Consider the following 25,364-nt stretch of genomic DNA (forward strand, 5'->3'; position numbering starts at 1 on the left):
TCCGCCGTGAACGCTTTCCTCCCCCCCACAAATTCCACGTTTTCCCCGTTTTCATCAGAGGGTGCCGTCGTGTCACCTGTCATTCTTCGGGAAATGCTGCTTCGGCCGTACGGGCAAGCATGCAACAACATGCTGACACGCAGGTGCCCAATGATCCGCCGTGAAGTTCATCCCCAGGGTCGTCCACTCGAGAACGCCGAGTCGACCGCGTGATCAAGGTGTAATCTTTCTTTCGGCCGTCGCGACCACGACGTGTCAATACGAAGAAGACGGCGACGACGAACAAAGTCCACCGGTGTAATGATTTGCGCGCGATGTTGCCGGTCTCCGAAGAATTGGCGCATTGCGACTAAGATCAATCATGGTCCATGACTGCATGGTATTCATTTGTGTCACATGTGAATCCTCCAGCGCTGCACTATTATTCGAGATCGCTGTCCATCGCGAGCATGATGAAAGCGATGTCGTTGCGGAGCGGGAGGCGATAGACTGCACTGCAGTTGCTCGCTTCTCCGCGTGTGAGTGAGTACCTAGCTAGATTTCAAAAGATGAAACCCGTTGATGGTTCAGCACAAAACGCAGAGCCAGTATGACGTTCTTTGTTTTACTTTGATAGAGACGTTTGAGCGGGCGAGCTTGGATCATTGGGCCTCGAGGTCGACGATCAAGCCGCAGAGCACGTATGTCAACTATCCCACAGTGAGTTCTTACGAGGTCATCATTGCAGCGGGATCTGGGAAGATTAATGGTCCGATTGTACTGCAATAATAAGTTGGGAGCTGTCCTTCACAGCGCGTGGTAGCTCCCTCCGGCTGTGATAGCTAGAAGCAGACATCTGCCCGACATTTTCAAGATCCTCTCATCATCGATGTCTGGTGTTTGTATCATCGGGGTATATGTACGTATTGCAAGGTGTCAGACATGTACAGTACGAGGGAAATATCGCGATCTGGTAGAAGCGCGTTATGCGCGTCATGAACGTCGAGATTGTCTTCCATTTGTCCACTGTACATTCGAGTCGTATCGGCAGATGACGAGTCGAGCGTGGGAGAAACGTGAGAGGTCCCCAGCGTGCTACTTCGTTTGTACTTTCGACACAGAGGTATTGTACCGTGTGTATCTAGCTTTCAAGACCTGCGTCTTGAAGATTGATCAGATCAATTACTTTTCTCCGGCGATACCGGGGCATGATCAGGCCCAGAAGGGAGCGGTGCCGGAGAAGCCAGCATCAATGAAAACAGTCAAGTTACCTGGGGAGAGAGGATGGACGACCTTGCAGCACATTTGACTTCTGCAGGGTACACGCTCTCATTTGCGTGCGCCGCGGCACCAGCCGCAGCTCCTAACAAATTGACTGCAGAATGCACGCACCACGCCGAACATCACCCCACACACTGCTAAGATTTTCATGTGAGACGCGGCGTTCACTCCAGACCGAGCCACCGAGAGGACACTACTCCTGAAAGAAATGTAGTCGTGAGACACGCGGTCTTTATGCGCTCCGATGTCTGGGCTGGGGTGATCAGAAGGAGATCGCAGAACCTCATCTCTCTGATCATTGAGAGTGCGAGAATCAAGGGTCTTGGAATCATGGGCAGTGCTGTGGTCCACCGAGACGTCGCGTGCACAGCGACCTAGGCGTTGGCAAAGATTGAAAAAGTCCTTCCTTGCCGAGGACGCCCTGCCAGTGGTGCCCGCCTTGACAGGGGTTTGTTACTTCTGGACAGCGAAAGAAATTTAAAGTTGGAGGAGAAGATCGAAGCAGATCCCTGACCGACAACTACGTGGCGCCGGCCTGTGCGTCGGGCGATCATTTTCAATTTCATGGAGAATGGACGCCCAGACGCCCCTTCTCTAGCCAGGCACCATCGTGAGAAGGCCAGGGTTGGAAACCAACAGAATGCTTGGAAGGACCACGACGATGGCGACGGGACAGCATTTGAGCCGCGTCCGGAGCCATTCTCGATGATGATTGTTCGGTGAACGACGAGGAGGACGTGAGACGTAGTTGTTCCGGACGCGATTAGATGCGAATGTCTCCCTCACTATTCTTGTGTGTACACCATGGCCAACTATCGAATCTCGTTCATTACAAGCATGGGATATAATCTCGGCGATGTCAATTTGGAGTCTTGCGGACAGCATTGATCGACCGTGGAGATGTGAAGATCGACGGACTATGCTGTTTGTGTCGTGTTGGCTGCGTTGGCGGGAGGAGGAGAAGAAGATTTGGCAGCGGTTGGTTAGCGCGATCGCCATCGGGGTGCATTTTGAACATTCTAGCAGCGCGCTGCGGGAGTGTACCTCGGCGGGGACTTGAGACTGACGGTCCCACAACCAGAAAATGAATGATGCTGGAACCACCAATGCTTGCGACACAGGTGCGACTGTTTGGTAGACGAAGCAGGGTAGGTGTGGGGTAGAGTGATGGTCCAAGCGACAATGATTCTGAGGAATGTGGAACGTTTGCGGGCCATACGCCCAGGAGCCCGTGTGTTGGCTTTGTGCCAGGATGATGATGATGATGATGGACAACCGTTGTGGTCGGCAATGGTGCTAGCACAGAGCACTGTTTGTCGTTGCGGCGGTGCAGCGTTCGATGTTCATTTGGAGTTTCAGAACTCGAGGCATTCGAGGCCATGTCAAGCGGACTCTACTCCTGGCGATGCCAGACGAATGCTGTAGAGCAATTAGTTCCGCCAATGTGTCTCATATGAGCATTATCTTCAACAACTACAATAGGGATGACTGTACACTAGGTCAGAATGTACAGTAGACTCGGGATAGAATTTCATAGGCATGCGCCAAATTCCCTATTTCCACTGGTTGCGACGAGTGCACCTCCATGCAGTTAAAAGCCTGCATGAGGAAGGATTTTGAGTCGCAGACCATGAGGAGGTTGTAGTTCACTCGGCGTATGCCCGTTCTGTCCTGACGGCGCATGTGACCACATGACGGGCAAATTCCATCCCTTTGACTGCTGCATTGTCTTGGGCACTGCTCACTTCCAATGGAATATTTTAACGAGGAAAGCCATTCGATTACAACCCTGGAAGGCATACGAAAGGCGGCAGCTGCATACGAGCAAGACCGAGCATGCTCCTTTCATGCAATAGACAAGCGGGAGAAAACCTGTCAAGCGTCAAGGACATCCTCAAGCTCCGTGCAGTCAGTGACAATATGTCCGTTCGTGAACATCTAGACAAAAATCTATCCCATGTCATCAAGGATTTAGACAATAGAGCACCTGATGTCTGCCATGTACTGTATCCATGTACTGTATACTTGTAACTCACGCGTGGTGGCATCGAAAGAAGACAAACCCGGTGAAATTGGCATCATCTGTTCTGCCCGTCATCGCCTCCTCTTCACACTAGCATCACGGCCGTTGAAACTGGTCTCGCTTTCCCTCAGACCGCAGCCCTCACCAATCGAGACTGTGTGATGTCCCGCTGCTGTTCATTCCAAGATGAGCCTGATCGATGCTCGTAGACATAAGAGCCTCGAGCCTGACAAATATGTTCAAGTGCTGTAAACGCAGTTGTGAAAGTCTGAGACGAACATTGATGACGGCAATGTGGTGGCATCGGCGGCGGCGGCGTTGATCGTGGTGGTGGGTGCGGAAGTGGTGTGTGGTGGTGGTGTCGGTGGTTTGATGATGGGGCTCTCTCATGTGCATGTCATTTAGAACAATGGCAAGCTTTCTGACCAACGACCTCTCCTCCACCACTACTGTATCTCGATTCTTTACTAGTAGGTATTGTGTGTGTGTGAAGGCTTCGAGTCTGCGCAATCTGAATTCACGCGTGATGATTTATCGCTATTACATTTTCTGTATATCATTCCCCGTGTGCCCTCTTCCTGTCTCACTTGCTCCCTCTTTGCGACTTCGTTCCTCTCATGCGTTGCTGCACATTGCACTGAAACCCATTCTGCCTCTGGACCTCATGACATCTACTGTATCCTCCAACCTGGCCGTTACAATCTTTCTTCTCTCCGCCGACAGTGAGATTTTGACAAGTCGGGAATAATCGATAAAAGCAACCAATCCCGCCAGATATTCGACCTCTCGATTCGACACTTCATCATGCCCGTTGGCATCAAACCCTGTCCCTCCGAGGGCTCCTCCTCACCTGCCGACTCTACAGAGGCACCACGCTCGCCCAAACGTACGGCGGCCGACGCCGGCCTCAATGCCAATGGTACACGACCCGCAAAAGCCGTCAAACGCAGGGCTTCCAAAGCCTGCCAAAGTTGCCGCGCCCGCAAAGTGCGCTGTAATGTGGTCGAACATGGCCCTCCTTGTACCAACTGCCGGCTCGATGAGGTAGATTGTGTGGTGTCGGAGAGCAAACGCAAGAAGTGAGTTATGCTCTGAATTACACGAATGGAATCTTTTCTCGACATTGAACACCAGTTTCGAGCCAGCCCGGGGAAGCAAATGAGCATCTGCTTACACATACCAACAGGAAGTGGACCGCAACCAATGCTGAACAGGCTTCGAAACCCAACTTGAGTCACCATCATGACCATAAACCCATCGTCCTTCCAGCGCCCGCACAGCCTTCATACGATCCAGGTCGGAGATCATCAGAGCATGTCCCACACACGCTCTGTACGTGTCCAAATTCCTACCGAATTCTCTCGTTGCAGTTCACTGACCGTCCCTGGCACAGATCAAAATCTCCCACCGCGAGATGGACACTCGTCTGGGAGCACAACACAACCACCAATGACCGATCTTCTCGCAAATCTCCAACGTCTCGGTCATCGCGCTTCAATCTCACCATCCATCTCGCAGGCTCCAGCACAAGCCCCGACCTTTTTCCCACCTCAGACGCCCTCCTACAGTTTGCCGCTCTACATCAAACCTTTGCCTTCAAAACTTGGATTAGATGATATACTATATCTGGAAAAGAAGGGAGCATTAGCGATTCCGCCGACGCAGATTAGAGATGAACTGCTGAGGAGTTATGCAGAATTTGTGCACCCATATATGCCGCTGCTGGATATTCACGAGCTGGTCGCGACGATTGATAGTGACGATGGTGCGGCACCGATCAGCCTGCTGCTGTTCCAAGCCATCATGTTCTCCGCCACCGCATATGTTGATCTTCGACATTTGCGCCGAGCAGGCTATCACTCACGCCGAGACGCTCGACGGGAATTCTTTCAAAAGACACGACTGTTGTACGACTTCGACATTGAAATAGATCGAATCTCGCTCATCCAATCGCTCCTGCTGATGACTTACTGGTACGAGACGCCTGATGATCAGAAAGACAGCCATCATTGGATGGGAATTGTGGTGTCCTTGTCGAACACGATTGGATTACATCGCAATACGGAAAAATCGACAGCGATGGATGATGCTCGAAAAAAGCTGTGGAAGCGGATATGGTGGTCGACGTACATGCGAGACCGACTTATCGCTCTCGGCATGCGACGTCCCGTGCGCATCAAGGATGCGGATTTTGACGTTCCCATGCTCAATATTGATGACTTCGAAGACGCCATCTTACCTGATGGTCCCTCGTGCATTCCCGACAATTGTCGAGTCCTTCGCGACGCAAAGATCCAGCGGCAGCTCGCCATCATGTGTATGGAAAAGGTCAAGCTCTGTGTATGCATGAGCCACGTTCTCTCGGTACAGTACTCAGTTTTGAGCAATAACCACGGCGTCTTGAGTGAAGAGGGCAGCACGATCACGACGGTCCGCCTGGCGGCTAAGAAGCGAGACCCTGAGATTTCCGAGGTGCAAAGCTGTGACCGCGAGCTTACAGAATGGAAAAATGGTCTGCCTGGCGATGCACAGTACGGAGATTCTTCATGGCAGGAATTCGAAGCGGGCGGCAATGCCAGTGTTATGCTGAATCGCGCTCTGTTGTTTATGATTTACTATGCCACGCTGTCCGCGCTGCACCGCCCGCAAGTGCTGCCCTCGAATGCTGCCCAGTCCCGAGCGGTTCAGACAGACATGTTGAATCATTCGCGCAAGACTGTCCGCCTGGCCGCAACAGAGATTACACGCATAGCCAACACCATCTACACGTCGGATCTGACCCGCTATCTACCGACGACGGGAATAACAGTCCTGATCCCAGCCATCATCATTCACTTGCTCGACATCAAGGCACCGGATGAAGCCACTCGGCGGGCGAGTCTTCAAGGGTTCTGCCAGTGTATGCAGGTCTTGGGCAAGCTTCGTGATATCTACGCCGCAGCGGACTACTCCGCCGCTTTCCTCGAGGCTGCCATTCGCAAGGCCGACATCTCACTTCCATCAGCTTGCCTCCCTTCGGGTGGCCTCCCCAGCAAGGGAGGTGACAATGAAGACCTGAAGCAGTCGTCCTCACGAAATGTGATTACCTCTACACAGGGACTGGTCGATGCGGGCCGAAGAATTGGTCTGCTTGGATTGGCATCTCCTCATGCGCGACCCAATCCCGGCGCGCTGACCCCACCGCCTGACGACAGCGGCTCTGCTTCGTCCTTCAGATTACAACGTATGCCCTCCTCCTCTTCTTCATCTACCTTTTCCAGTCAAAATCAACACAAAATTCACCCGAACGAATCCTCTCCATGGTTCATCACGGACGCCGCCTTCGCTCGCACACTGAACACCTTTCTAGCATCTACACCTCCGACGGACTCCGATTTCCAAAACCCGTTAAGCGATGACAGCCATTTGAGCGCCCGTCAACGCCACGGCTTTGATCCAATGATTTCTGCGCAAACCCATCAAAATGTCTCCGGGTACAGCCAGCATCGGGGCTACCAAAATCACCACCATCACCACCACCATCCTCTGCTTCCACGACCGCCTCACATGACGACCACGACAACAATGGCTACTCCTACCACAACTGCCACTGCGGATGCGTCGTACATCACGATTCCACAGAATGGTCTGAATGATTTCGACTCGAACGATAATGATTCAGACATGCTCGATGCCGACCTGCGAGGTCACGACAACCAAGCGTCCGGGGATGATGATTCTGATTTCGACTCGTTCATCAACCTCGACGCCGCTGGCGAGGTCTTGTCCTTGGACGAGGGTGCATTTGCAGCGATGTCGGGAGAAAGCGGCGGCTTTACCATGGACATGGATTGGTTGAAAGGAATGAAGGAAGATGGTGGGTTGGAAGAAGCTGGCGCAGAATTGGTAACGATCGAAGAAGTCACTGGTGGTGAAATGGAGGCAAGCGCTTGATGCGGGAGAAGACCCCCGGGGAGACGTATCGCACAAGAATTTCCGGTAAGAAGAAATTACAAGGGGAAAACAATGAAGCAGGATATGATTGAAGCAATAGTGAACCCGCGTCGACTCGGGTCACAGCACGATTGACGCGGGATGGGACCTGTAATGATACGAATATACATGAAGTGGCCGGATTTCACGACTCAAGAGAAGCATTGGCAAGGGTCGAATGATAGAATATACATCACATACATACACGCAAGGTCATCGGCGATGACGACGATTGAAAGTCATTAGCACACAAGACCATAATCGTAAGGACTTTGGATTTTTTTTTTTGGATATCACTCAAAAAGCGTTATCTGAGGTATCATTGTTTGTTTGAATTTGAAGCGAAATACTAGAAAATGCCACTGCTGTACGATGTGTCAATAACTCTCCGTTTTCTTCGCCGTGATTCTCAAGGCCTGTCCGAAAAGCAGAAACCCAGCAGCAGGCGAAGATGTAGCCTGACGGATCGTCCCGCCGTGAATTTAGTCATCAGGATCGACGACCTCTCATTCTAGGTAGCACCCGAAGTGTCAATATTATACAGCGCAGTACATGAGGGTTTCAAGTTGACCAGATCAATCGCAACATCTACCGAGAACTAGAGGAAGCGACTTGCCATCCAAGACGAGAGAAACACTTTCAGGGCAGGACTCTGTCAAGAAGCAGTCCTCTCGTGCGAAGGAACTGCAGGTGAAGAGGTGGTGAAGAACAAGTCTCCGAACGCCATGGCGATTCCGAACGAGAAACTCCAACAAGTTGAGTCCCACCCGAATTCCAATCTCGATTCAAGAGAAAAAGCACACGGTCTCTCCTTCTTCCAAAATCTTTGTTCGGAAAAAAATAGATCATCCAAACTCCAGATCCCAACTCACAAACTTCCATCATCAACCAAGACCCCTCCTCCTATCCCCACCAAACCCTTCCCTTTTTACATATTCCCATCGCCTCTCTTCTCATGTGCTCGAGATTCTACAGTGATTGTTTCTCGCTTTCTCAAAAACTCCTGACATGAAGACAATTCCCTAACGAAATTGGGAATGTAATTAGCTCCTCCAAGAAATCGAACAAAAAGCCGCCTTCTCCCAACAACAGCTCGGCATCGTGCGCGCGCAAATCGCCGCCAAGACCCGCGAGAGCCGGCTCCTACAGCTCTCGCAGCAGGAGCTCGAGGCGCTGCCCCGGGAGACGCCGGTGTACGATGGAGTAGGGAAGATGTACGTCCGCCTCCCTCGTTCTTCACATGCGAGATCGCCTGCATTTCTCCTTTTCTTTGTATTTCCGTATGGAACATCTCATTCTGATTCTCTGCTCGCTAGGTTCGTCTTGACTTCCACCAAAGACGTCTCCACACGCCAGGTCAAGGAGGCGGCGGATCTCAAGGCCGAATTGGCCAATCTGGACAAGAAGCTGAATTACCTCGAGACGACGTTCAAGAATAGTCAGCAGCATATGGAGGCGTTGTTCCGTAGGGCCGGGTGAGGCGATGACATTCGACGACTTACTGGGGCGTTGAGCGATCGACGGGGCGGCGTTCTAGCGCCGGAGGGTCGATGCTGGGCATGATGAGATTGTCATGGCATGTGAGGAGGGAGCCACGAGCTTTCTCGACTGCGATGCGGCTGAGTTCATCAGATGAGAAGCTCAGCACGATTATGAGGACATTTTCACATAGAGAAGGGCACAGAGAGGGAAACTTTTCGAAAAAATCGAGCCAGGAAATGAATTCCTGTTTACTTCCAATTTTTCTCGTGTCGGACTGTGCGATACGACTGACGGGATTGGCGTCAGGATCTCTCTACAGTCTTAACTCTAATAGTATATCCTCCCAGCCCTTCCTCGCACGGTCTTGACGACGACGCCCATCATGTCCACCCACACTACCTACACCGAACCGTCTTCCTGCACAAAGCCGAAGCAATATTCAAGAAACGCGCCGCTCGTAAGGAAAGCGCGACTCTTAGAATCGGCGTCCTCCCCAGTGAGGGTGGCGGGGTTCACGTTTGGCGACCACGGCAACCTCCTCCTCGACGCCATCCTCGCGCTTCTTCAATACCTTGCCGCCAACGCACTGAGTACCAGCGGCAACGCTTTGCCAGACGACGCCGCCGTGGTTGCACAGACCGAATTGGCCAGTGCCGTTGCAGACGATCTGACCGTCGTTGGCGGAGGTGCAGGATCCTCCAGTTGCGGCAGAGCCACTGCTGGGTGGAGACGATGCAGGAGGGTTTGCAGCTGGAGGAGAGTATGATGGGGGTCCCGAGGCAGGAGGAGAAGTGGAGCCACCAGAGCTGGAGCCACCAGAGCTGGAGCCAGCGTTAGTGTTGCTGCCACTGGCAGAGTCAGAGTCGGAGTTCGAGTTCGAGTTCGAGCCAGAGCCAGAATCGCTGCCGGCGGCGGTGGTGGTAGGTGCCGAAGTTGCGCCGCCAGTGGCACCTCCAGTTGTCTTGGTGATGATGGTGATGAGGCCAGTCGGGCTCTCAACGCCCTTGTTGCCGGCAGCTGCAGTGTTGCCACCAGTAGGAGCCGGAGCATATTGAGTGGGCTGAGTAGCGGCCGTGGTGGTCGCAGCAGTGGTACCAGCGCCCGCAGTGTTTCCAGGGGCAGCGTCACCACCAGAGTAAGCCTTGGCGGCGGCACACTTGGGACCAGTGGCAGAGATGAAGGAACCGGGAGCGCTGGTGTCGCGGATGACGTTCTTGCCGGGGTTGGGAATGATCAAGTTACCGTTCTCAGCAACAGTGCACTCTTCCGGAGGCATGTTGACGACGTAGAGGTCAGGAAGGCTGTTGTAGAAGTCCTTGCCGCTGTCGGAACCGCCCGAGACGGTGATCGGAGCACAGGACATGTAGATCTCCCGGTTGCCAATGCGGTTGTTCCACACCCAACTGAAGGTCGCCTTGCCGTTGGGGAAGCCGGAAGGGATCTGGAACTTGAAAGTCTTGGTGCCGTCGTTGCCGTTGCCGACGACAGGGCAGCCACCTTCAAGGACCATGATGTTCTTCCAGACAGAGGACTTGGTGGGTGCAGTGTCCAGGGTGACAGCCAGCTGACAGGTACCACCACCGTGACTGGCGGAACCGTTGAAGCTGAGAAGCTGGTCCTCACCCACGGCCATGTTGTTCATATGGTTGAAGGTGTATGACGACGGGCCGGTGTACTGGCAAGGGAAGTTGGAGCCGTCAGAGGCAAGAGGAGAGGTGGCCATGTACTCAGCCGAAAAGGGTTGAGGGTTGGCCATGACAATGTGAGCAGCAGCCTGGCCGAGGAAGGAGGCCACGGCTAAGGCCTTGACCATGGTGAAAACGGGAGACATGGTGTTGATGGAAAGATCGAGATGTGATCAGTGAGGTTGAATGTGCAATCGTAGAAAAGATCCCTAGAGCCAGCTAGAGAAGATGTGTCGACCCGATGAAGGAATGTGGTCGTCTTTTGTACAGTTCGAAGATGCTGTTGAGCAGTGGAGCTTTTGTCTTCCAGAGATCGTGATTGATTGATCGGTTGAGAAGGCTTATTTGAAGTTTGCAATGGGGCAAGTTTGAGAGAGTGTGTTGCGCACAAGAGACCAGCTCGTGCAGTGAGAATTGAATTCGTCCGGCGAAAGGAAGAGAAAAGCTCTTTGTTGTTGTTGGATAGAGAAAGGGAAGGAGAAAGAAGTGAGGTGGCGTCAAGGGAGGGAGTTATATAAGAAAAGAGGGAGGAAGAGCATCGTGAGGGAGAGTGACGGATTTGCGTGTGTGTGTGTGTGTGTGTGTGAGAGCAAGTGTGTGTCGTAGTGAACCGGCAGGTGTGTAGGTGCCCAGGTGTGTGCGCATAGTGAGTAGCGTGTAACAAGCAGTGGGCGGCAGTGGGAGTGAATGGGGGAGTGTGTGTGTGTGTGTGTGAGAGCAAGTGTGTGTCGTAGTGAACCGGCAGGTGTGTAGGTGCCCAGGTGTGTGCGCATAGTGAGTAGCGTGTAACAAGCAGTGGGCGGCAGTGGGAGTGAATGGGGGAGGTGGTAGAACGGTGGTTCATGTGTGTGTGTGCGTGTGTGCATGTTTAGGTGTCACGACCACTCGTTCTCTTCGTCATACACAATCACCACACACTGTCTCCACTTTGCCCGGACAATACGAGCACTCACCTTCCACGGCTGTCGAAGATTGTTTGGGCTTGTCACCATCCAAACAATTTCTTGACGGATTTGTAGTTTGTCACTTGCCTGCTGCGGCGTCATCCCGATCCGACATACAAAGGTCAGCCGCAGTGTATACGGTGGGTCCACAAGCCACGACCACCGTACGAGTTGAAACATGCCCACGCAAGACGGTCATGCATTAGCGACCTTACGCGTCAGCGATGCGACCGTGAACTACGCACGAGTGGTGTAGATCTTCTGATGCAGAAGATGGTGCAGTTCGTGTTTGTACGCGCGCCCATGGTCCAGACGTGAAACGCGCGAGAGAGAGAGTATAAAAGGAAGTCGTTCTCGATGTGTGGTTAACCGCCCGCCACTGTGGCAGGCGAGGGAAAGGGATGAGTGGGCATAGGTGAAGAAGTTGTCCCCTTCTCTGTCTGAAACGCGCGCGCACCCAAGCAGCACCCAGGTAGTGATGATCGTCTCTCCTATTCTCTCCACAGTACCATCGAGTGGTTCTCTTGGTATCAATTTTGGGGATACTCGTGGACACACGAAGGAGTTCATGAATGAGGGCTTGGAACCAATGATGTCGATGAAACACGAACGATTGGTAAATATCAGGGCAGCAAGCACGTGCGGGAAGGGGCGGGAGGGCTAACGGAAACAAGGGCGGCTGTTTCACCCATCAATCCGGCACCTTCACTGGCTTTACGAAAATTAGTTCCGAGAGTCTTGGGGAGATCCACAATTCTTGGGAGGACAATGCGCCCCTACATGCAACCTTGGACCGTTGTTGGACACTACCGCTACTGCTGTTGTTGCAGTTTCATCGCCGTTGCATTGGTGATGATCATGATAGTACCTACTGTACTGTACTGCACTGCCGTGCGCTTTTGCGTCCATGTCCCGGACTCATCGTGCTTCATGCAGGCGAATGTTTACGTACGTGATTTCTCGAGGGGTTTCCTCTCGGTTCGGCTAGTGGGCAAAAGAGTAGATCATAGTCCTGTCGTAGCTCGATCGGCGTCGAGCCCCTCTCGTCCAACCATCCATCTTTCCACCTTCCCGGACCTCCTCGGACCTGAGCCCTTTGTTAGAATTTGGAAATCCTCCCGACATAACGTCCTGCCACACATCTCCGAAGGTTGTGATGGTCTTTCGGGCAGCGCAAAAAGAGGTTTGATCCAGGCTAGACAACCCACATGCTCGGAGATGTCGACAGATCGGGTTCTTCTTTCGGTCATAGGCATATGAGTTATCTAGCATGAATACAGCATGACAATTTTCGCCAGCGTCCCTGAAGGTCGTTGTGAGGCTTGGAGACAATGAAAGTAGGGCACGTGAGAGTCGTGCGCATTATGGGCGTGGAGGCAGCCTTCCAGCCAGCTCCTGGGAGCGGGGCTCTCCTCGTATGTAGCCTGCTGCAGGTACTGTACATCTCTACGCGCCCACCACCGTTCCAATGCTAAGCGCGCGCCTGCATATTGTTCAGCAAGGAACATAAAGTCGGGGTGCTCGAGCAAAACTCCCATCTCTCGTTATGAACGGGCCAACCGTTGACAGTGCACAGCTGAGATCCCAAACTCACTGTCTACATGTGTTTCATATTGTCGCTCTCTTTGTCGAATCATTTGTATGTGCGGTGACAAATGCGACGATTATATATGTAATTATATAGCACACGGTCGCGCGCTCGCCAGAGGCGTGGACCGTTAGCACAAGGACCACAAAACTTCTCGCCGCGACTGACATCTACTGCATCAAAGGTACACCTGGGCATGTTGTGTGCGCGAGCAGATAATGCGATCGTCCGGTTGTGGTTCGGAACCTTTCCAAATCCTTACTTTATAATCCCATTCTATACATGACCGTGAACAACTGTCGATCATCCAAGTTGTCGGCCAGGATGGAAACAAGCGACGGTTCTTCCACCTTGGGTTCATCATCCTCCGCTGCGAGCTCGACCACAATTGACAGACCCCGTCCCGCAGCGGGTCGCAAGATGCACTCCTTTGTTCCGGAACACATCCATGAAATTCTTGCTTGGTTTGGAGACAATGCGCAACCATGGTGGATGGAAGGTGACAAGTGTCAGATGCACATACGGCGGCCAAACATCTGTCGGGTTCTAATTTGTCGAGCTCAGAATAAGGGACTGGTGATCTTGATGATGATCTTGATGATCGCCCAGCTGTTCGCATAATGTTATGATCTGGTCATATGATGGCTTTGGAGGGAGATGGTCTGATCGTGAGCAAGACGGCCTGTTGAGAACTTTATGTCAGGACAATTCGGCCTTAGGCTTTGTCTATTGATTGTTTCATCATAGGTATACTGGTGGACACTTCAAGCTGAGCAATCGACAGCTTGTGACCTCTCTTTTGAACTTTGACCAGCTGTGATGGACAAGCAGCACGCGACACTAGTAAGAGATATGAAACATCACACTACGTGATAGACTACCGTGGCGAATTGAGATGTAGAACTCACATTTCAAAGGCTTGCTTATGAGCAGCTGAGGAAACTCCCACCTAGATACAATTGAGATTCAAAGTCACGTGCTGTCATGCAGCTGGAGTTGAGTTTCTACGGCTGGTCATAGCGTAGAGGTAGAATTGCAGAGGCCCGCGTTCATCGCTATGGCTCGCCGTATACCACACACTCCCGTCCGCTCCGTCACGTCGTCGCATCCTCCACAGAAAGCTCATCGCGTCGTCCTGCGTGTGTTAGTGGCCCTGAAACCGATCAAGCAGGAAAGCCCGGACGGTATTGCCAACATCGCGCCATTCGACCTTCGATCATCACTTCTCCTGTCAATTATCCCGCTGGTCTGGATCGCGTCGTTGAGGCGACTCTGATGATGTCGATATCGCAAGAGATTCTTACTAAATTCGATTGACCACGTCCACCAAAAGTCGTCCCGAAAAGAATATATCAAACGAAACACGGCCGTCGATTCTTGAGCCCGTGTACCTACTACATGCGAGGACCATAGCTCCGCTGGTCACACGGGAGTAGCAATCCTCGCGTCCCGCGTCTTCGAAGATGGCGGCCGTAAACGTCAATCGCGTCAACGCACCACAGGCATTCGTGTCGAGTTTCGCTCCACGCATTCGTCAATATGGCAATTCCCTCCTCACACCCGTAATTCCTCAGAGTGTTGTACCGAATGTCAGGACGACGAAACGAGGCACGACCGCGATCAATTATGCGGAAGAATTCGATGAAGACAGCATCGAAGACTCCGATAACCCTCGGCGAGCGACTGGCCTACGGACCGCTCAGCAACGACGCGATGTAGACCCGGCGGTAGAGAAGGCGAAAGAGTTAGGCAAGGAGGCTACTGCGCCCGTCGAGGTGCAGGGAATATGGCGTGACTGGATGGGCAAACCGAAGCGGACCATGACAGAGCGACAACTATACCTTCAGGCCGTTCTGCCGACCACATTGGTCCCGATTCGCATCGACCTGGACGTGGCACCGTTCCGTCCTGATGCTGCGTTACCTACTCCGGCCAATGCAAAAGATTTCGGGATCGATGAGAACCTTCCGGCGTATAAAGCGCCCGATGTCACACCATCATATAGGCTGAAAGACAGCTTCCTATGGAACTTGCATGAAGGCCTGATCACTCCAGACATGTTCGCTAAGGTTTTCGTTGACGAACTGGACTTCCCAGTCATGCGAAAACAGACCATGATTGCCGAGATCGCTCAGCAGATCCGGCAACAGCTAGAAGAGCACGCGGCCGCGGCCCTACACCCACTGTTTCAGCCTCAAACCAAAGAGCCCACTGCACAGACAGCTGCAGCGCCGACTCCATCACTACGGCATGCCATCTCCCGTGAAGATTCATCGACGCCCATGCAAGCGGATACGCCGAGATCGCCTCATCCAAACAATATTTCGCTCGTCAACGGCCATCACTCCGTATCCGGCGCGCAAACTCCGCTTGCTAATGGCACCTCAACACCTGCAATCACCGTCACTGCCCAGCGTTCTCAACCAGAGGAAACTACATCCTCCGTATTGAATCCTCCAGACACGCATCGTTGTGTGCTCAACCTCTCGATAAATCTTCAAAATCGACTATACACCGACAAATTTGAATGGTCGCTGCAGCACCCCGTCGGGTTTGCAGAAATCTTCGCGAAGCGGACGTGTGCCGACATTGGACTTCCCGGCGAATGGGTGCCACAAATGGCACACGCGATTTATGAGTCCAGTCTGCGACTGAAAAAGGACATGATTGATAACAATTCAACACTTGCGGGAGTGGTGGGTAGCGGCGTTGATGGCTGGGGTGTGGTCGACAATGAAGCTTGCGAATACCACGGGACTGCAGAGAGTGCGCTCGGTGTCGGCGCAGGCTGGCGATTTGATGAGGACGGACTTGGATATGAGTGGGAACCTCGGATTGAGGTTCTCAACAAAGAAGAAATCGAGAAACGGGAGGGCGATCGTGAAAGACAGATCAGGAGGCAGAGGAGAGAAACGGCGAGGTTCACGACAAATTACGCGGCGCAGGCAGGCGGGATCGGCAGCAACGACTTCTTCGCGGGAGGCTTGGGAGCTTCACAAGGACCAAATGGAATCGGGGGCGGAGAAGATGAGCGCATGGGTCGTGGTGAGAGGTCGAAGAAAAAGCGACGCTTCAGGAGCCTTTCACCTGTCGGGCGCGAAACGCCCGAAGCTGCTGGTTTTGGTGGGACTTCGGCACAGCTCACTGAGGGCGAGAGACAGTACTGGACTTGCTCACACTGTAACATCTGGGGACAGGCCGTGTGGGGAGTCAGGGATGGGCCGAAAGGTCCAAGGGTAGGTTTTGTTCTGGCGCGATCAGCATTTGTTTTGTGCGCTTTGGCTGACAGGGTTCTTCTTAATAGACTCTCTGCCACAACTGTGGCTTGCTGTACGAACGTGACAAACGCCTCCCGCCGTGGAGTCATCGGCTCTTCGCTCTCGAGAAAAATCAAGCTACTCGCGAAGCCCAACTTCCTCCTTCCTGGCCGACTCAACAACCTCCAGCGCGTCCACTTCAAACGGATCTCGCCGCTTTCACAGCTTCGCAAGCTACTCCTGCTGCAGCTCTTTCGACATCAACGCCAGGCCGCCTCCCACCGTTCCGCGTCAACAGCGCGAACTCCGCCACGCCAAGCCACCTCCACCATTCCTCTTCCACTCCCCACCACCACTCGCACACACAGCACCACCCGCACGCGCATCCGCACGCCGACGAACCCATCAACCCCTCTTCCCACCTCTACACCGGCGCCTCTGCCAATGCGAGTGGTGGACAAGGCCAAATATCCGCCTCGACCCTCGCCGATATTGTCAACTACGCAGAGCCTGGCGAGGACCTCGACTGGACGCGCATCACCGAACCGCGCGAGCGCAAGCGCCTCCAGAATATCATCAACGGTCGCAAATACCGCGAGCGCCGCCTTGCTGCGGAAGGCCTCGGCGGCTCCGGTGGCAATTATCCCGGTGCGGCTGGCCAGGGTAGTTTCCTGAGCATGGGCTATGGCGCTCGTCAGAGCCTGTCCGCCCCTACGAATACAAATACCGGAACTCCTGCTCCGACCACCGCCCCGATGGGCCAGCAAGCTTCAGCATCATCGCCAGCGCCGCAGAATAACAATGCGGCCGTGAGCGCACCGGGCGGGCTCCCGATGGTGCAGGGAACAAACACGCCGAGGTCGTAGATTGACCTCACGACAAGATTCCGTCTGTGTCATCGTTCATAACCTTTTCTTGTGCTGGATGCTTTTTTAGAGAGCGAGGTGGAGTAGGTGTTGTTGCACCCCGAAACTAGCGTTCGACTTTCTGTCTTGATCTTGAATCTCATAATTAGAAAGAGGGTAGCACTCGGCTGATTGCCGTTGCCCAACTTTTTGTTCTTTTGCTGAACACGTTGTATCATATAGTCAATAGATGTCTGCGTGTGTTGTCGTTCCAAGGAGACAAATGGTACCCAAAAATACTGTCGATGCATGTGATACATCGTGCCAACAATAGGCGGGGCAGATACGTCTAACACTTCATTGGATGCTTGAGTTCATGACTGTCTGTATACATAGGCACTGTTATGACCCCGGACTGGGCATTAAACCCCATCATGTGTGGAACAGACGCTGCAAGCAACGACAAAGCGGCAGAAAGCTTGTGTACACTTGCACCATGTAATATACACTCAATCCATTAGATGTCGACATGGCACGAGCACGATTGCGGTACTGTGTAACGCAAAATGACCATCAATGCGCGTCGCCACTGGCTGGACGCCTTATCATCCGCCACTGCTGTCCTCCTCGCGCTCGCAGGATTTAGGGCGGACGAAGCAGACGTTCGGTCCTGAAATGAATGCATGAGCGCAACATCTCTAATCTCGGCGCGCGATCGGATCAGGCTTTGTCAAATCTGCTCTTCAAATAATGCCAGACGACGGCCGCACTTGTTGCTGATGGTAAGATCGCGAAACGCTGGCAACTATTGCACCACCTGCATTGTGCGAAGTAGACAGTGGGGTCATGGCGCTGCCGTCTAACGATTACCACCACGAACTTTCCGATTTAGACCCCGAGGAAGAAAATCGATCACAAAATGATCGCCTCGCCGTTCCTAGACGACCATTCTTCCGCCAGCACACGGATGTGTCAACGTCCTCGACAAGCCACCTTCTGCCTCAGCACCATCATGTCACGGACAGTTCCAGCTCGTCAACGGACAGGCCCCTTCCACCAATCCCACAGCCTGCGTATGACTACGGGCCGGCTGCCAAAGTTGAGCACAATGATTATTCGAGGATACCTCGGACTTACTGGAACTCGATCTGGCTGCGACGATGGACCTTGATAGCGTTTGCGGCTCTCTTTGCTATTCTCGCAGCGTGCATGATCGTCCTGTGGGCTGCGAACAGAGCCCAGGATGGTTTTCGCCTTACCTTGTCCGAGAACCACTATGCATGGACTTACGGTCCCACTGCGCTGTTGGTGGTAATTGTCAGTCTTTGGCGGCAGGTGGACTTCTTCTGCAAGACAATGCAACCCTGGCATGAACTCCGCCATGGCTCAGCAAAAGCTCAGGACAACGTCCTCCTTGATTATGTCTCGCCGCCGAACTACATGACATTTCTTCGAGCTATAAAGCGGAATCATACCGCCGTGGCATCATCAATCGCTGTATTCGCTCTGCTGAAGTTGATCATACTTCTCTCTACTGGTCTTCTAGTGCTTTCGCCCACGCTGATCGACGGCCAAACGCCAATCACTCTGACTACCAGATTTGACCCCAATGCTGTGCAGCTGACCACCGCTCAGGATTTGGGACTTTACTATGATTCGCCTATCTACCGCAATTTGAGTGGCTTGCCGTTGCAAACATATGCTGGAATGCTCGAAGGAAATGTCTCCGATCCGGTTGGAACTTTAGGCGTTCAAGCCTTTCAATCTTTTGCACTTCCGTCAAATACGCCGGCCAACAATGTTACTGCCGTAGTCGATGTATTCAACCCCAGAGTGAGTTGTGAAGTCGCCAAGACTACGTTGTCCGCCGACAGCTTATCAGTCCAACTGGAGTCATCGACCTGTCCTCTCGGCCCGCCGCGACACCCCATAAATGCAGATTGGAACGACTGTGGAGGATGCGCGCCGCAGCGAATAGAATATGATTTTATGAGAGTCAATTGCTCAGGAAACGCACATCAGAATCTCTCGGCCAAGGTCAACCTGGATGCAACCGTTTCCTTCGACCTTCGATATGCACTAGTCGTACATAACGTGACATACAAACCCATCAATTATTCTGCGTCAGCTAGGACTGTGCAGAAAACTTCTGCAGTCATATGCAAGATCGATTACTCAATCGACCGAAGCAATGTTTCATTTGACTACCCAACAAATTCGTTCATGATCGGCAGCTCTCCACCAGGTGCGAGATTGCAGAATTTCACCGACCTAATGCTGGGCGAGGTCATCTTTGCAAGTATTGAACAGGCGACGAATCTCAAGCTGAACGTGTCAAAGCAACGGGAAGATAACGACTTCCAGTTCAAGACTCCTCTTTATTACGTGCTGGTTCGGACTTTGCAGGGACAGCAATCGCTTGACCGGCTCTTGGTGCCGGAAACCTTGCAGCAAGCTAGTACTCAGGCTTTGAGTGGCATATCCGCACAATTTTTCCAGCAGAGATTTCTCCAGCCAGCAAAGATCGATTCGATCGCGCGCAGAAGGTTTACAGAGGCCCGATTACATGTCACGGCGTCGTCAATCTGGACCATGCTCGCGGGCTTCCTCTTACTGAGTATGCTGGCATTGTACATTGGATTCAGCGTCAAAGGCGATCTCGTTCCTCAGAATCCCACCTTGATATCTAATGCTGCTACGGTACTTGCTGCGAGCCCTTCGATGCGCGAGCTTCTCCGTCATGCAGGAAGTCTGCGGACAGGTCAGCTCACAAGACTCCTCGGTGGCTGCGAATTTCGATCTGTTGTTGGCGAGAGATTCACTGTCGAGGGTGTCAAATTCGCGCCACGATCCAGCGACGATGTTGAAGTCAAGATAAAGAAACATGCATGGCATCCAATGGCCGGTCGTTGGTATTTCATCACAGCGACATTTATCAGTCCTATCTTGATGGTGATTGCTCTCGAGATTGTCTATTTGAACTCACGAGACAACAGTGGCATTGCCGATGTGACCGGTACTGAGGATCGCGCATCAGCGATATCACATTATTTCTCGGCGCTATTGATGCTCCTCGTCGCAACATGCTACAACAACCTCGACTTCACAATCGCTACATTCGCGCCATACAGTATGATGCGCTCCGGCGCTGTGCCAGCTGATCGCAGTGTTCGATTTCAAGTGCTCGGCGAGCTTCCATTTGTGGCTCTGTGGAAGTCGATCTCACTGCGACACTCAGCTTCCGCTCTGTCCAATCTTGCAGGATTGGTGGGCAGCGTATTGACCATCGTGGTCTCTGGTCTCTGGGTCATAGATCGAAGCGTTATCTCTGCGCAGCCAATTCAAGCTTCGCTTGCCCACACTTGGAATGTCAGCTGGTATAACAGCTCGTCCGTCGGTGACGGGGGCGCGGCATATCTTCTGGATCGAATCGACCACGGCAGCGATACCCTCCCCAACACGATTTGGGACAATTATGTTCTGCCCATAATGAGCAACATCACGACTGGCAATAGCCCCATGATCAATCTTGACGCTAGCCGGGGATCGCAGAATTTCACCTTTGAAGTCGACGCACTGCAGGCTGTGTTGGCATGCGAAATTGTAGCTGACGAGTATATCCGCATCGACTTCAAGACAGATTTGACCCACGGGGACTCTGTCCTCCTCGGAGCATCGCCTCCATTACCACCAGGCTGTCGCTTTGCCGGACCCAACGGCACCAATAGCTCCTATTACTTCGAAACCTATACCAATCTGCCGAAAAATGTGACCAATCCACAGTGGTCTGGTGCGTTTTATGATCTCCACCTTGGCCCATACTATTCCGGACCCAGTATTGCAACACCCGGCTTTAGTGAAAGCGGACATTCAAATTCGTATCAAAGGGATAATCCGGCTGGTTGTCCATCAATCGGAGTCATTTACGGGAGAGGTGGGCGTGACATGACACGAAGTGATGTCACAGCCCTCATGTGTTCGCAGAAAGTGCAGCAGTCCACACTCCGCATCGGATATACAAAAGACGGGAGACCCGTGGTCGACAACACGGCTGCGCCTGTGGTGATCTCAGGATCTTCACGTTTCCTGACCAATGGCACAGATGGCATCGATACTTTCCCTTATCGCCCGGAACAATACCTTGCCGGCGACTTCAGCGATCTTACGTATATCGGGGAACATTTGTACCCATTCGATGAGTTCATTGATCATGTGGTTCACGGTCCTAACGGAACATCTCCTGCTGATCTCGCGGGCGTAGCCAACCGAAACACATTCATTCAGGCCGTTGAGCGGTTTTATGCGCGGTATATGAGTCTTGTGATTGACGCCAAATTCCGGCAGCCTTTGAGTGCCAGTAGCGGCGGCTTCTCAAGTACCACTCAAACCAATTTGGTTCGCGGCACTGTTGCAACAAAAGGTTCCCGACTTCAGATGGATCGCACCTCGAAAATAATACTGCAGGTCCTGCTCGCCGCTATGACAGTTTTTGGCCTCGTCGCCTTCCTACTCATGGATCTCCGCGGGACGCTCCCGAGAAAGCCTACGACGATTGCCAGCGTCGTGGCATTCTTGGCTGATTCGGACTTTTGCAGTCCTCAGCGAGATTTGCTCCCTACGCGAGCAGAATGGCTTAGCGAAGGAGAAATGGATCGGTTGTTCCACGGCTGGTTATTCAGCATGGGCTGGTGGCCGGCGAAAAAGAAAGAATCGGCCGCGCAACGCGATTCCTGTGAGGATGATGGCGACAGTGCAGAAGAGTTCGATAACCCTGCTCAAGCAGCTAGCCACTCGCAGAAAGCAAGTGCGGATGGGAAGAGATTTGGTGTGGATGTTGGCATTCCTGAGCAGTTAGGCTATCGGGAGACGCGATGGTGGAAAGTCCGAAGACGAGTCGGGCAGCCTTGGGCACGAATAAGGAACGATTCATAACAATACTTAATGATGGCCAACGACGACAGAACATTTGTCATCATTCTGCAGTATTGAGATTTAGATCATTGCGAATCTCCTGACGTTGTGTTGGGGAGGGCGGAGTGCAGTCCGAATGTTATCTACCTAGCTAGGTAGTGATGTCACTCAACCCTAAAAACCTCCTCCAGATCCTTCCACCAGCCCTTCGAATCTGTACTTCCAATGCTGCCCTCCACCTGCGTCTCTTGCATCGCATCCGTCATCTCCCACCATCGACGGACCTCCGGGTTCGCTCGCATGGCCGCCATATCGCCGTCCCAATCAGAGCCAACGTACTTCATCGTTGCGAAGAGGGTCATCGTCGCCTCATCGAGGAAGATGCTGTAGTCGGTGATGTGGCAGTCTCGAATCTGCTGTACAACCGCCGGCCATACCGCTGCGTGACAGTCTTTATACGCTTGTAGGCATTCGCGACGCAGCTTGATGACCTGCCCGAAGCGCCGCGGAGTCGAGCTCGTCATTGCTGTGATTGCGGGATACGCGCGCGTGTAACAACTAGATGTCTGATGAGGGCGGGAGACTTGGACAAGAAATACAGTAGACTCGACCGACAACGAAGAGTGAAAGGCCTTGGAGCCAGAATATGGTGTGGCGTGAAGTAAAAGTCAAGCAAAAGTGATTGCAACACGGGCCATTGGGGAATATTTCGCAGCGACGTCGTGTCCGACGTGTGCCTAAATGGGTGTGGGGAAGCCCCGCCCGTTCAAAGGCACGTACCGCCACCCCTTCCACACGCCGTACCAGAGATTCAAGGACATCACGAATGACTCGCTCGTTAAAAGCTTCCCGAGGTTCTGTTGCGTCATCATACGACAGAGGGCCTGAAGTCATAATGTCATTATGTACAGGTAGGTCAGTCTGAAGCCCGCAAGCTCAGCAACATTTGCTCGTTTGAGGAAAACAGTGACAAAATCCTGCTCAACATCGCGTCCGTGACGCAAGTCCTTCGCTCGATGTTATCCTGTCGCGATACTTATCATAGATGAAGTGCATCAGTGCATCCGCATCCCTGGTAGTTGAGGCGATACCAAATGAGACCCGGATTGCGCCAGCTGAAGATAAGCCAAGCAAGCGAATATACTCATCAATGGAAGGCGACCTGGACCACAGCAAGCCGCGCAAAGTCTTGACTTGGAGCTGAAACACATTTTCGCCCACGCCGGGGTTACAGAAACATCCCGTACGCAGTGAAATATTGGCGTCCGCTGATTCTTCCGCTATAATGCGTTCATCGATCATCTTTCCTTTTTGGTCTAGGAGATTGAAAGAAATGGTTCCGCCGCGATGCTTCATGGTGGCCGGGCCGTAGACGATGATCATGGGCTTTCCGTCAGAATGACGCGCCTGCTGAAGACGATCAAGACCATAAGCTGTGATGACTTGGACGTGCTCGTGGATTGAGCTCATACCGATTCGATTGACCCAAGAAAGCCCGATCAAAACATCCGGAATGCCATGAAAATTGAGTGTGCCGTCTTCAAACGCACTCTCGTCCAAAGTCATTCGGTGCCATGGTATCCCTACGCTGACGGCTTCGATGGTCCCACCTGAAAACCAAGGTCTTCTGAGTCGCTTCAGCGCATCTTTACGCGCGACTAGACAACCGACGCCTGTGGGAAATCCAAACATCTTGTACCAGCTCATGATGGTAAATTCGGGCTTGACTTGAGACAGATTCAATTCGTTGGTCGGAACATAAGCGGCTGCATCGAGAAGTACGTCGAATCCCCGGGACTGCGCCATGGCGACATAGTCCAACGGATGTCGGACGCCTGAAAAATTGCTCTGCGCCGGAAAGGCGAATAGTCCCGTAAACGAACGGGTCAAGATCCGTCGGCGTGGCTCCAGGGCTCGTTGTAACGCTGCATGATCGATCGTCAGGTCAGGATATACCGATGGGACATAGGTTGTGTGGCATCTTCGTTTCTTCGCATATTCCCGAAGTCCATTGATGCTGTTGTGGTTATCAAAGGTGAGGACCAATTTTCGGCGAGGGCCAAAAGCATATGACTCTCCCACCAGCTTCGCTGCTGCTGTTGCATTGGCCGTGAAGATAACAGCGTATTCTGAAGGGTCTGCGTGGAGGTATTCCAGCACGGCTGTTCGTGTCCAATCGACCAACTTTGTCGCAGCAGCACTTGATGGGCTCTGCGAATGTGGATTACCATAAAGCTCGCCGGCCATACGAGTCTGGAATGCGCGCAGCTGCGACTTGGCGGCCAGAGCAGCTCCCGTGAAGTCGAGATAAACCTGGTTTTGTTCATCAAGATATCCGTATTCCGCTTGGCGAAGCCGTACAAACCACATTTCATCCTTCTCGCCATGTTCAACAAACGTAGCTTCGGTGCCACCTCGCCGTGAGGTGCGCGATGAAGCTGATTCGAAGCTTGCGATATCCAAATTCTCGTCGGAATCCTTCAGAAATGCCTCACTCGCGCGAGTCACCATCGTTTCAACAAATTTAATTTCTCGGCGCAAGTCATTGGGAGCGCAGACGAGATCAAATGTGTGATTGAATTGCGGTGGAGGCGGTGGAGATGTCGACGTTACGTCAGAGGGGATACATACAAGACCATCAAGCTTTCGCATTGTCCCTGCCTCTGCATCGAAACTATAAGCACCACCCAAAATGTTCAACCAGATTCTCTGGTCATTTGGACTGAGCAGATCTCTCGCCTGTCGTTCAACGGCTCAGGTGACGTACAGACAAGCAGGGTAGCTACGCCGAGTCTGACGGCGATGTTTAAGCGAATGTATGGACTTGGCGCCACTTGCTCATCAATGTCTCTCCTAGATTGCCTGCCATGAGCTGTTCTCGATAACAAAACGACGATCCTGGTGCGAAACTTCGGCCGTGGCGTCATTGGGCAGATACGCCTGAATCGTCGATCAGAGCGGTCATCTGTAAGGATTCCAAGTCCTACGATACAAGATCTTCACATTTCAAGCGATAGTTTGGCCCGAGGTCAACGATCGACTGTCGTGTAGCTCCTTTCAGACGAGTGGCCTGCCGCGCTCAGGCAATGAAGATTTGTCGCGAATTTTGATTGATAATGCAAAAGCAAGCAGCTTGAGACCAGACGCCCAAGATTCGCATTACAGTTGCGCCACATTCGATAGGAATATGCAGGTATGTATTGAGTACGTGACATCTATGCAGTAGACCACGAAAAGTGTTGCCAATGGCCATTCACATCTTGCCGATAGACGTCATTTGTATGCACGGGACGTGAATGTACGTAAAGTTTGCGGGAACATCATGGCCGCAATTTCTCCGCACATTAAAGTAGAGCTGGAGATACTTTCGTTGGACAATTCATAGAACACAATGGTC

General features: G+C 52.6%; 11 protein-coding genes across 11 annotated transcripts; 6 read left to right on the forward strand and 5 right to left on the reverse strand.

Moving 5' to 3' along the window:
* Window positions 1-697: 697 nt before the first annotated feature.
* K489DRAFT_110595 (uncharacterized protein) lies at window positions 698-1,461 on the forward strand. The gene has a single exon (XM_033598892.1). It carries the CDS (start codon window positions 869-871, stop codon window positions 1,286-1,288), a length of 420 nt encoding a protein of 139 aa, XP_033463281.1. The 5' UTR covers window positions 698-868; the 3' UTR covers window positions 1,289-1,461.
* A 511-nt stretch (window positions 1,462-1,972) lies between these two features.
* K489DRAFT_110593 (uncharacterized protein) lies at window positions 1,973-2,822 on the reverse strand. The gene has a single exon (XM_033598891.1). The coding sequence runs from the start codon at window positions 2,639-2,641 to the stop codon at window positions 2,120-2,122; it is 522 nt and encodes a 173-aa protein (XP_033463282.1). The 5' UTR covers window positions 2,642-2,822; the 3' UTR covers window positions 1,973-2,119.
* A 1,265-nt stretch (window positions 2,823-4,087) lies between these two features.
* K489DRAFT_367483 (uncharacterized protein) lies at window positions 4,088-7,216 on the forward strand (the record flags this gene model as incomplete). The annotated part of the gene is made up of 3 exons (XM_033602864.1): window positions 4,088-4,362; window positions 4,470-4,615; window positions 4,677-7,216. The coding sequence occupies 3 exons, from the start codon at window positions 4,088-4,090 to the stop codon at window positions 7,214-7,216; spliced, it is 2,961 nt and encodes a 986-aa protein (XP_033463283.1).
* A 590-nt stretch (window positions 7,217-7,806) lies between these two features.
* K489DRAFT_376644 (Prefoldin) lies at window positions 7,807-8,935 on the forward strand. Its single transcript, XM_033603964.1, has 3 exons — window positions 7,807-8,010; window positions 8,303-8,469; window positions 8,572-8,935. The coding sequence occupies exons 1-3, from the start codon at window positions 7,981-7,983 to the stop codon at window positions 8,732-8,734; spliced, it is 360 nt and encodes a 119-aa protein (XP_033463284.1). The 5' UTR covers window positions 7,807-7,980; the 3' UTR covers window positions 8,735-8,935.
* Window positions 8,936-9,953: 1,018 nt separating this feature from the next.
* Window positions 9,954-10,550, reverse strand: K489DRAFT_312989 (lytic polysaccharide monooxygenase; the record flags this gene model as incomplete). Its single annotated transcript, XM_033600901.1, has 1 exon — window positions 9,954-10,550. A coding segment is annotated over one exon (597 nt), but the record flags the coding sequence as incomplete, so codon positions are not given.
* Window positions 10,551-10,743: 193 nt separating this feature from the next.
* On the reverse strand, window positions 10,744-11,369 carry K489DRAFT_110688 (uncharacterized protein). The gene has a single exon (XM_033598893.1). It carries the CDS (start codon window positions 11,286-11,288, stop codon window positions 10,920-10,922), a length of 369 nt encoding a protein of 122 aa, XP_033463286.1. The 5' UTR covers window positions 11,289-11,369; the 3' UTR covers window positions 10,744-10,919.
* Window positions 11,370-12,937: 1,568 nt separating this feature from the next.
* On the forward strand, window positions 12,938-13,885 carry K489DRAFT_376647 (uncharacterized protein). Its single transcript, XM_033603965.1, has one exon. The coding sequence runs from the start codon at window positions 13,237-13,239 to the stop codon at window positions 13,573-13,575; it is 339 nt and encodes a 112-aa protein (XP_033463287.1). The 5' UTR covers window positions 12,938-13,236; the 3' UTR covers window positions 13,576-13,885.
* Window positions 13,886-14,090: 205 nt separating this feature from the next.
* Window positions 14,091-17,362, forward strand: K489DRAFT_376649 (uncharacterized protein). Its single transcript, XM_033603966.1, has 2 exons — window positions 14,091-16,190; window positions 16,259-17,362. The coding sequence occupies exons 1-2, from the start codon at window positions 14,418-14,420 to the stop codon at window positions 17,075-17,077; spliced, it is 2,592 nt and encodes an 863-aa protein (XP_033463288.1). The 5' UTR covers window positions 14,091-14,417; the 3' UTR covers window positions 17,078-17,362.
* A 166-nt stretch (window positions 17,363-17,528) lies between these two features.
* K489DRAFT_350688 (uncharacterized protein) lies at window positions 17,529-21,988 on the forward strand (the record flags this gene model as incomplete). The annotated part of the gene is made up of 2 exons (XM_033602430.1): window positions 17,529-21,788; window positions 21,837-21,988. Exons 1-2 carry the CDS (start codon window positions 17,903-17,905, stop codon window positions 21,986-21,988), a joined length of 4,038 nt encoding a protein of 1,345 aa, XP_033463289.1. The 5' UTR covers window positions 17,529-17,902.
* A 143-nt stretch (window positions 21,989-22,131) lies between these two features.
* Window positions 22,132-22,491, reverse strand: K489DRAFT_367488 (rhamnose mutarotase; the record flags this gene model as incomplete). The annotated part of the gene is made up of 1 exon (XM_033602865.1): window positions 22,132-22,491. One exon carries the CDS (start codon window positions 22,489-22,491, stop codon window positions 22,132-22,134), a length of 360 nt encoding a protein of 119 aa, XP_033463290.1.
* Window positions 22,492-22,902: 411 nt separating this feature from the next.
* On the reverse strand, window positions 22,903-25,112 carry K489DRAFT_376653 (PLP-dependent transferase). Its single transcript, XM_033603967.1, has one exon. The coding sequence runs from the start codon at window positions 24,617-24,619 to the stop codon at window positions 22,949-22,951; it is 1,671 nt and encodes a 556-aa protein (XP_033463291.1). The 5' UTR covers window positions 24,620-25,112; the 3' UTR covers window positions 22,903-22,948.
* Window positions 25,113-25,364: the final 252 nt, after the last annotated feature.

The sequence above is a fragment of the Dissoconium aciculare genome (genome assembly GCF_010015565.1).
Source record: "Dissoconium aciculare CBS 342.82 unplaced genomic scaffold K489scaffold_2, whole genome shotgun sequence".
NCBI lineage: Eukaryota > Fungi > Ascomycota > Dothideomycetes > Mycosphaerellales > Dissoconiaceae > Dissoconium > Dissoconium aciculare.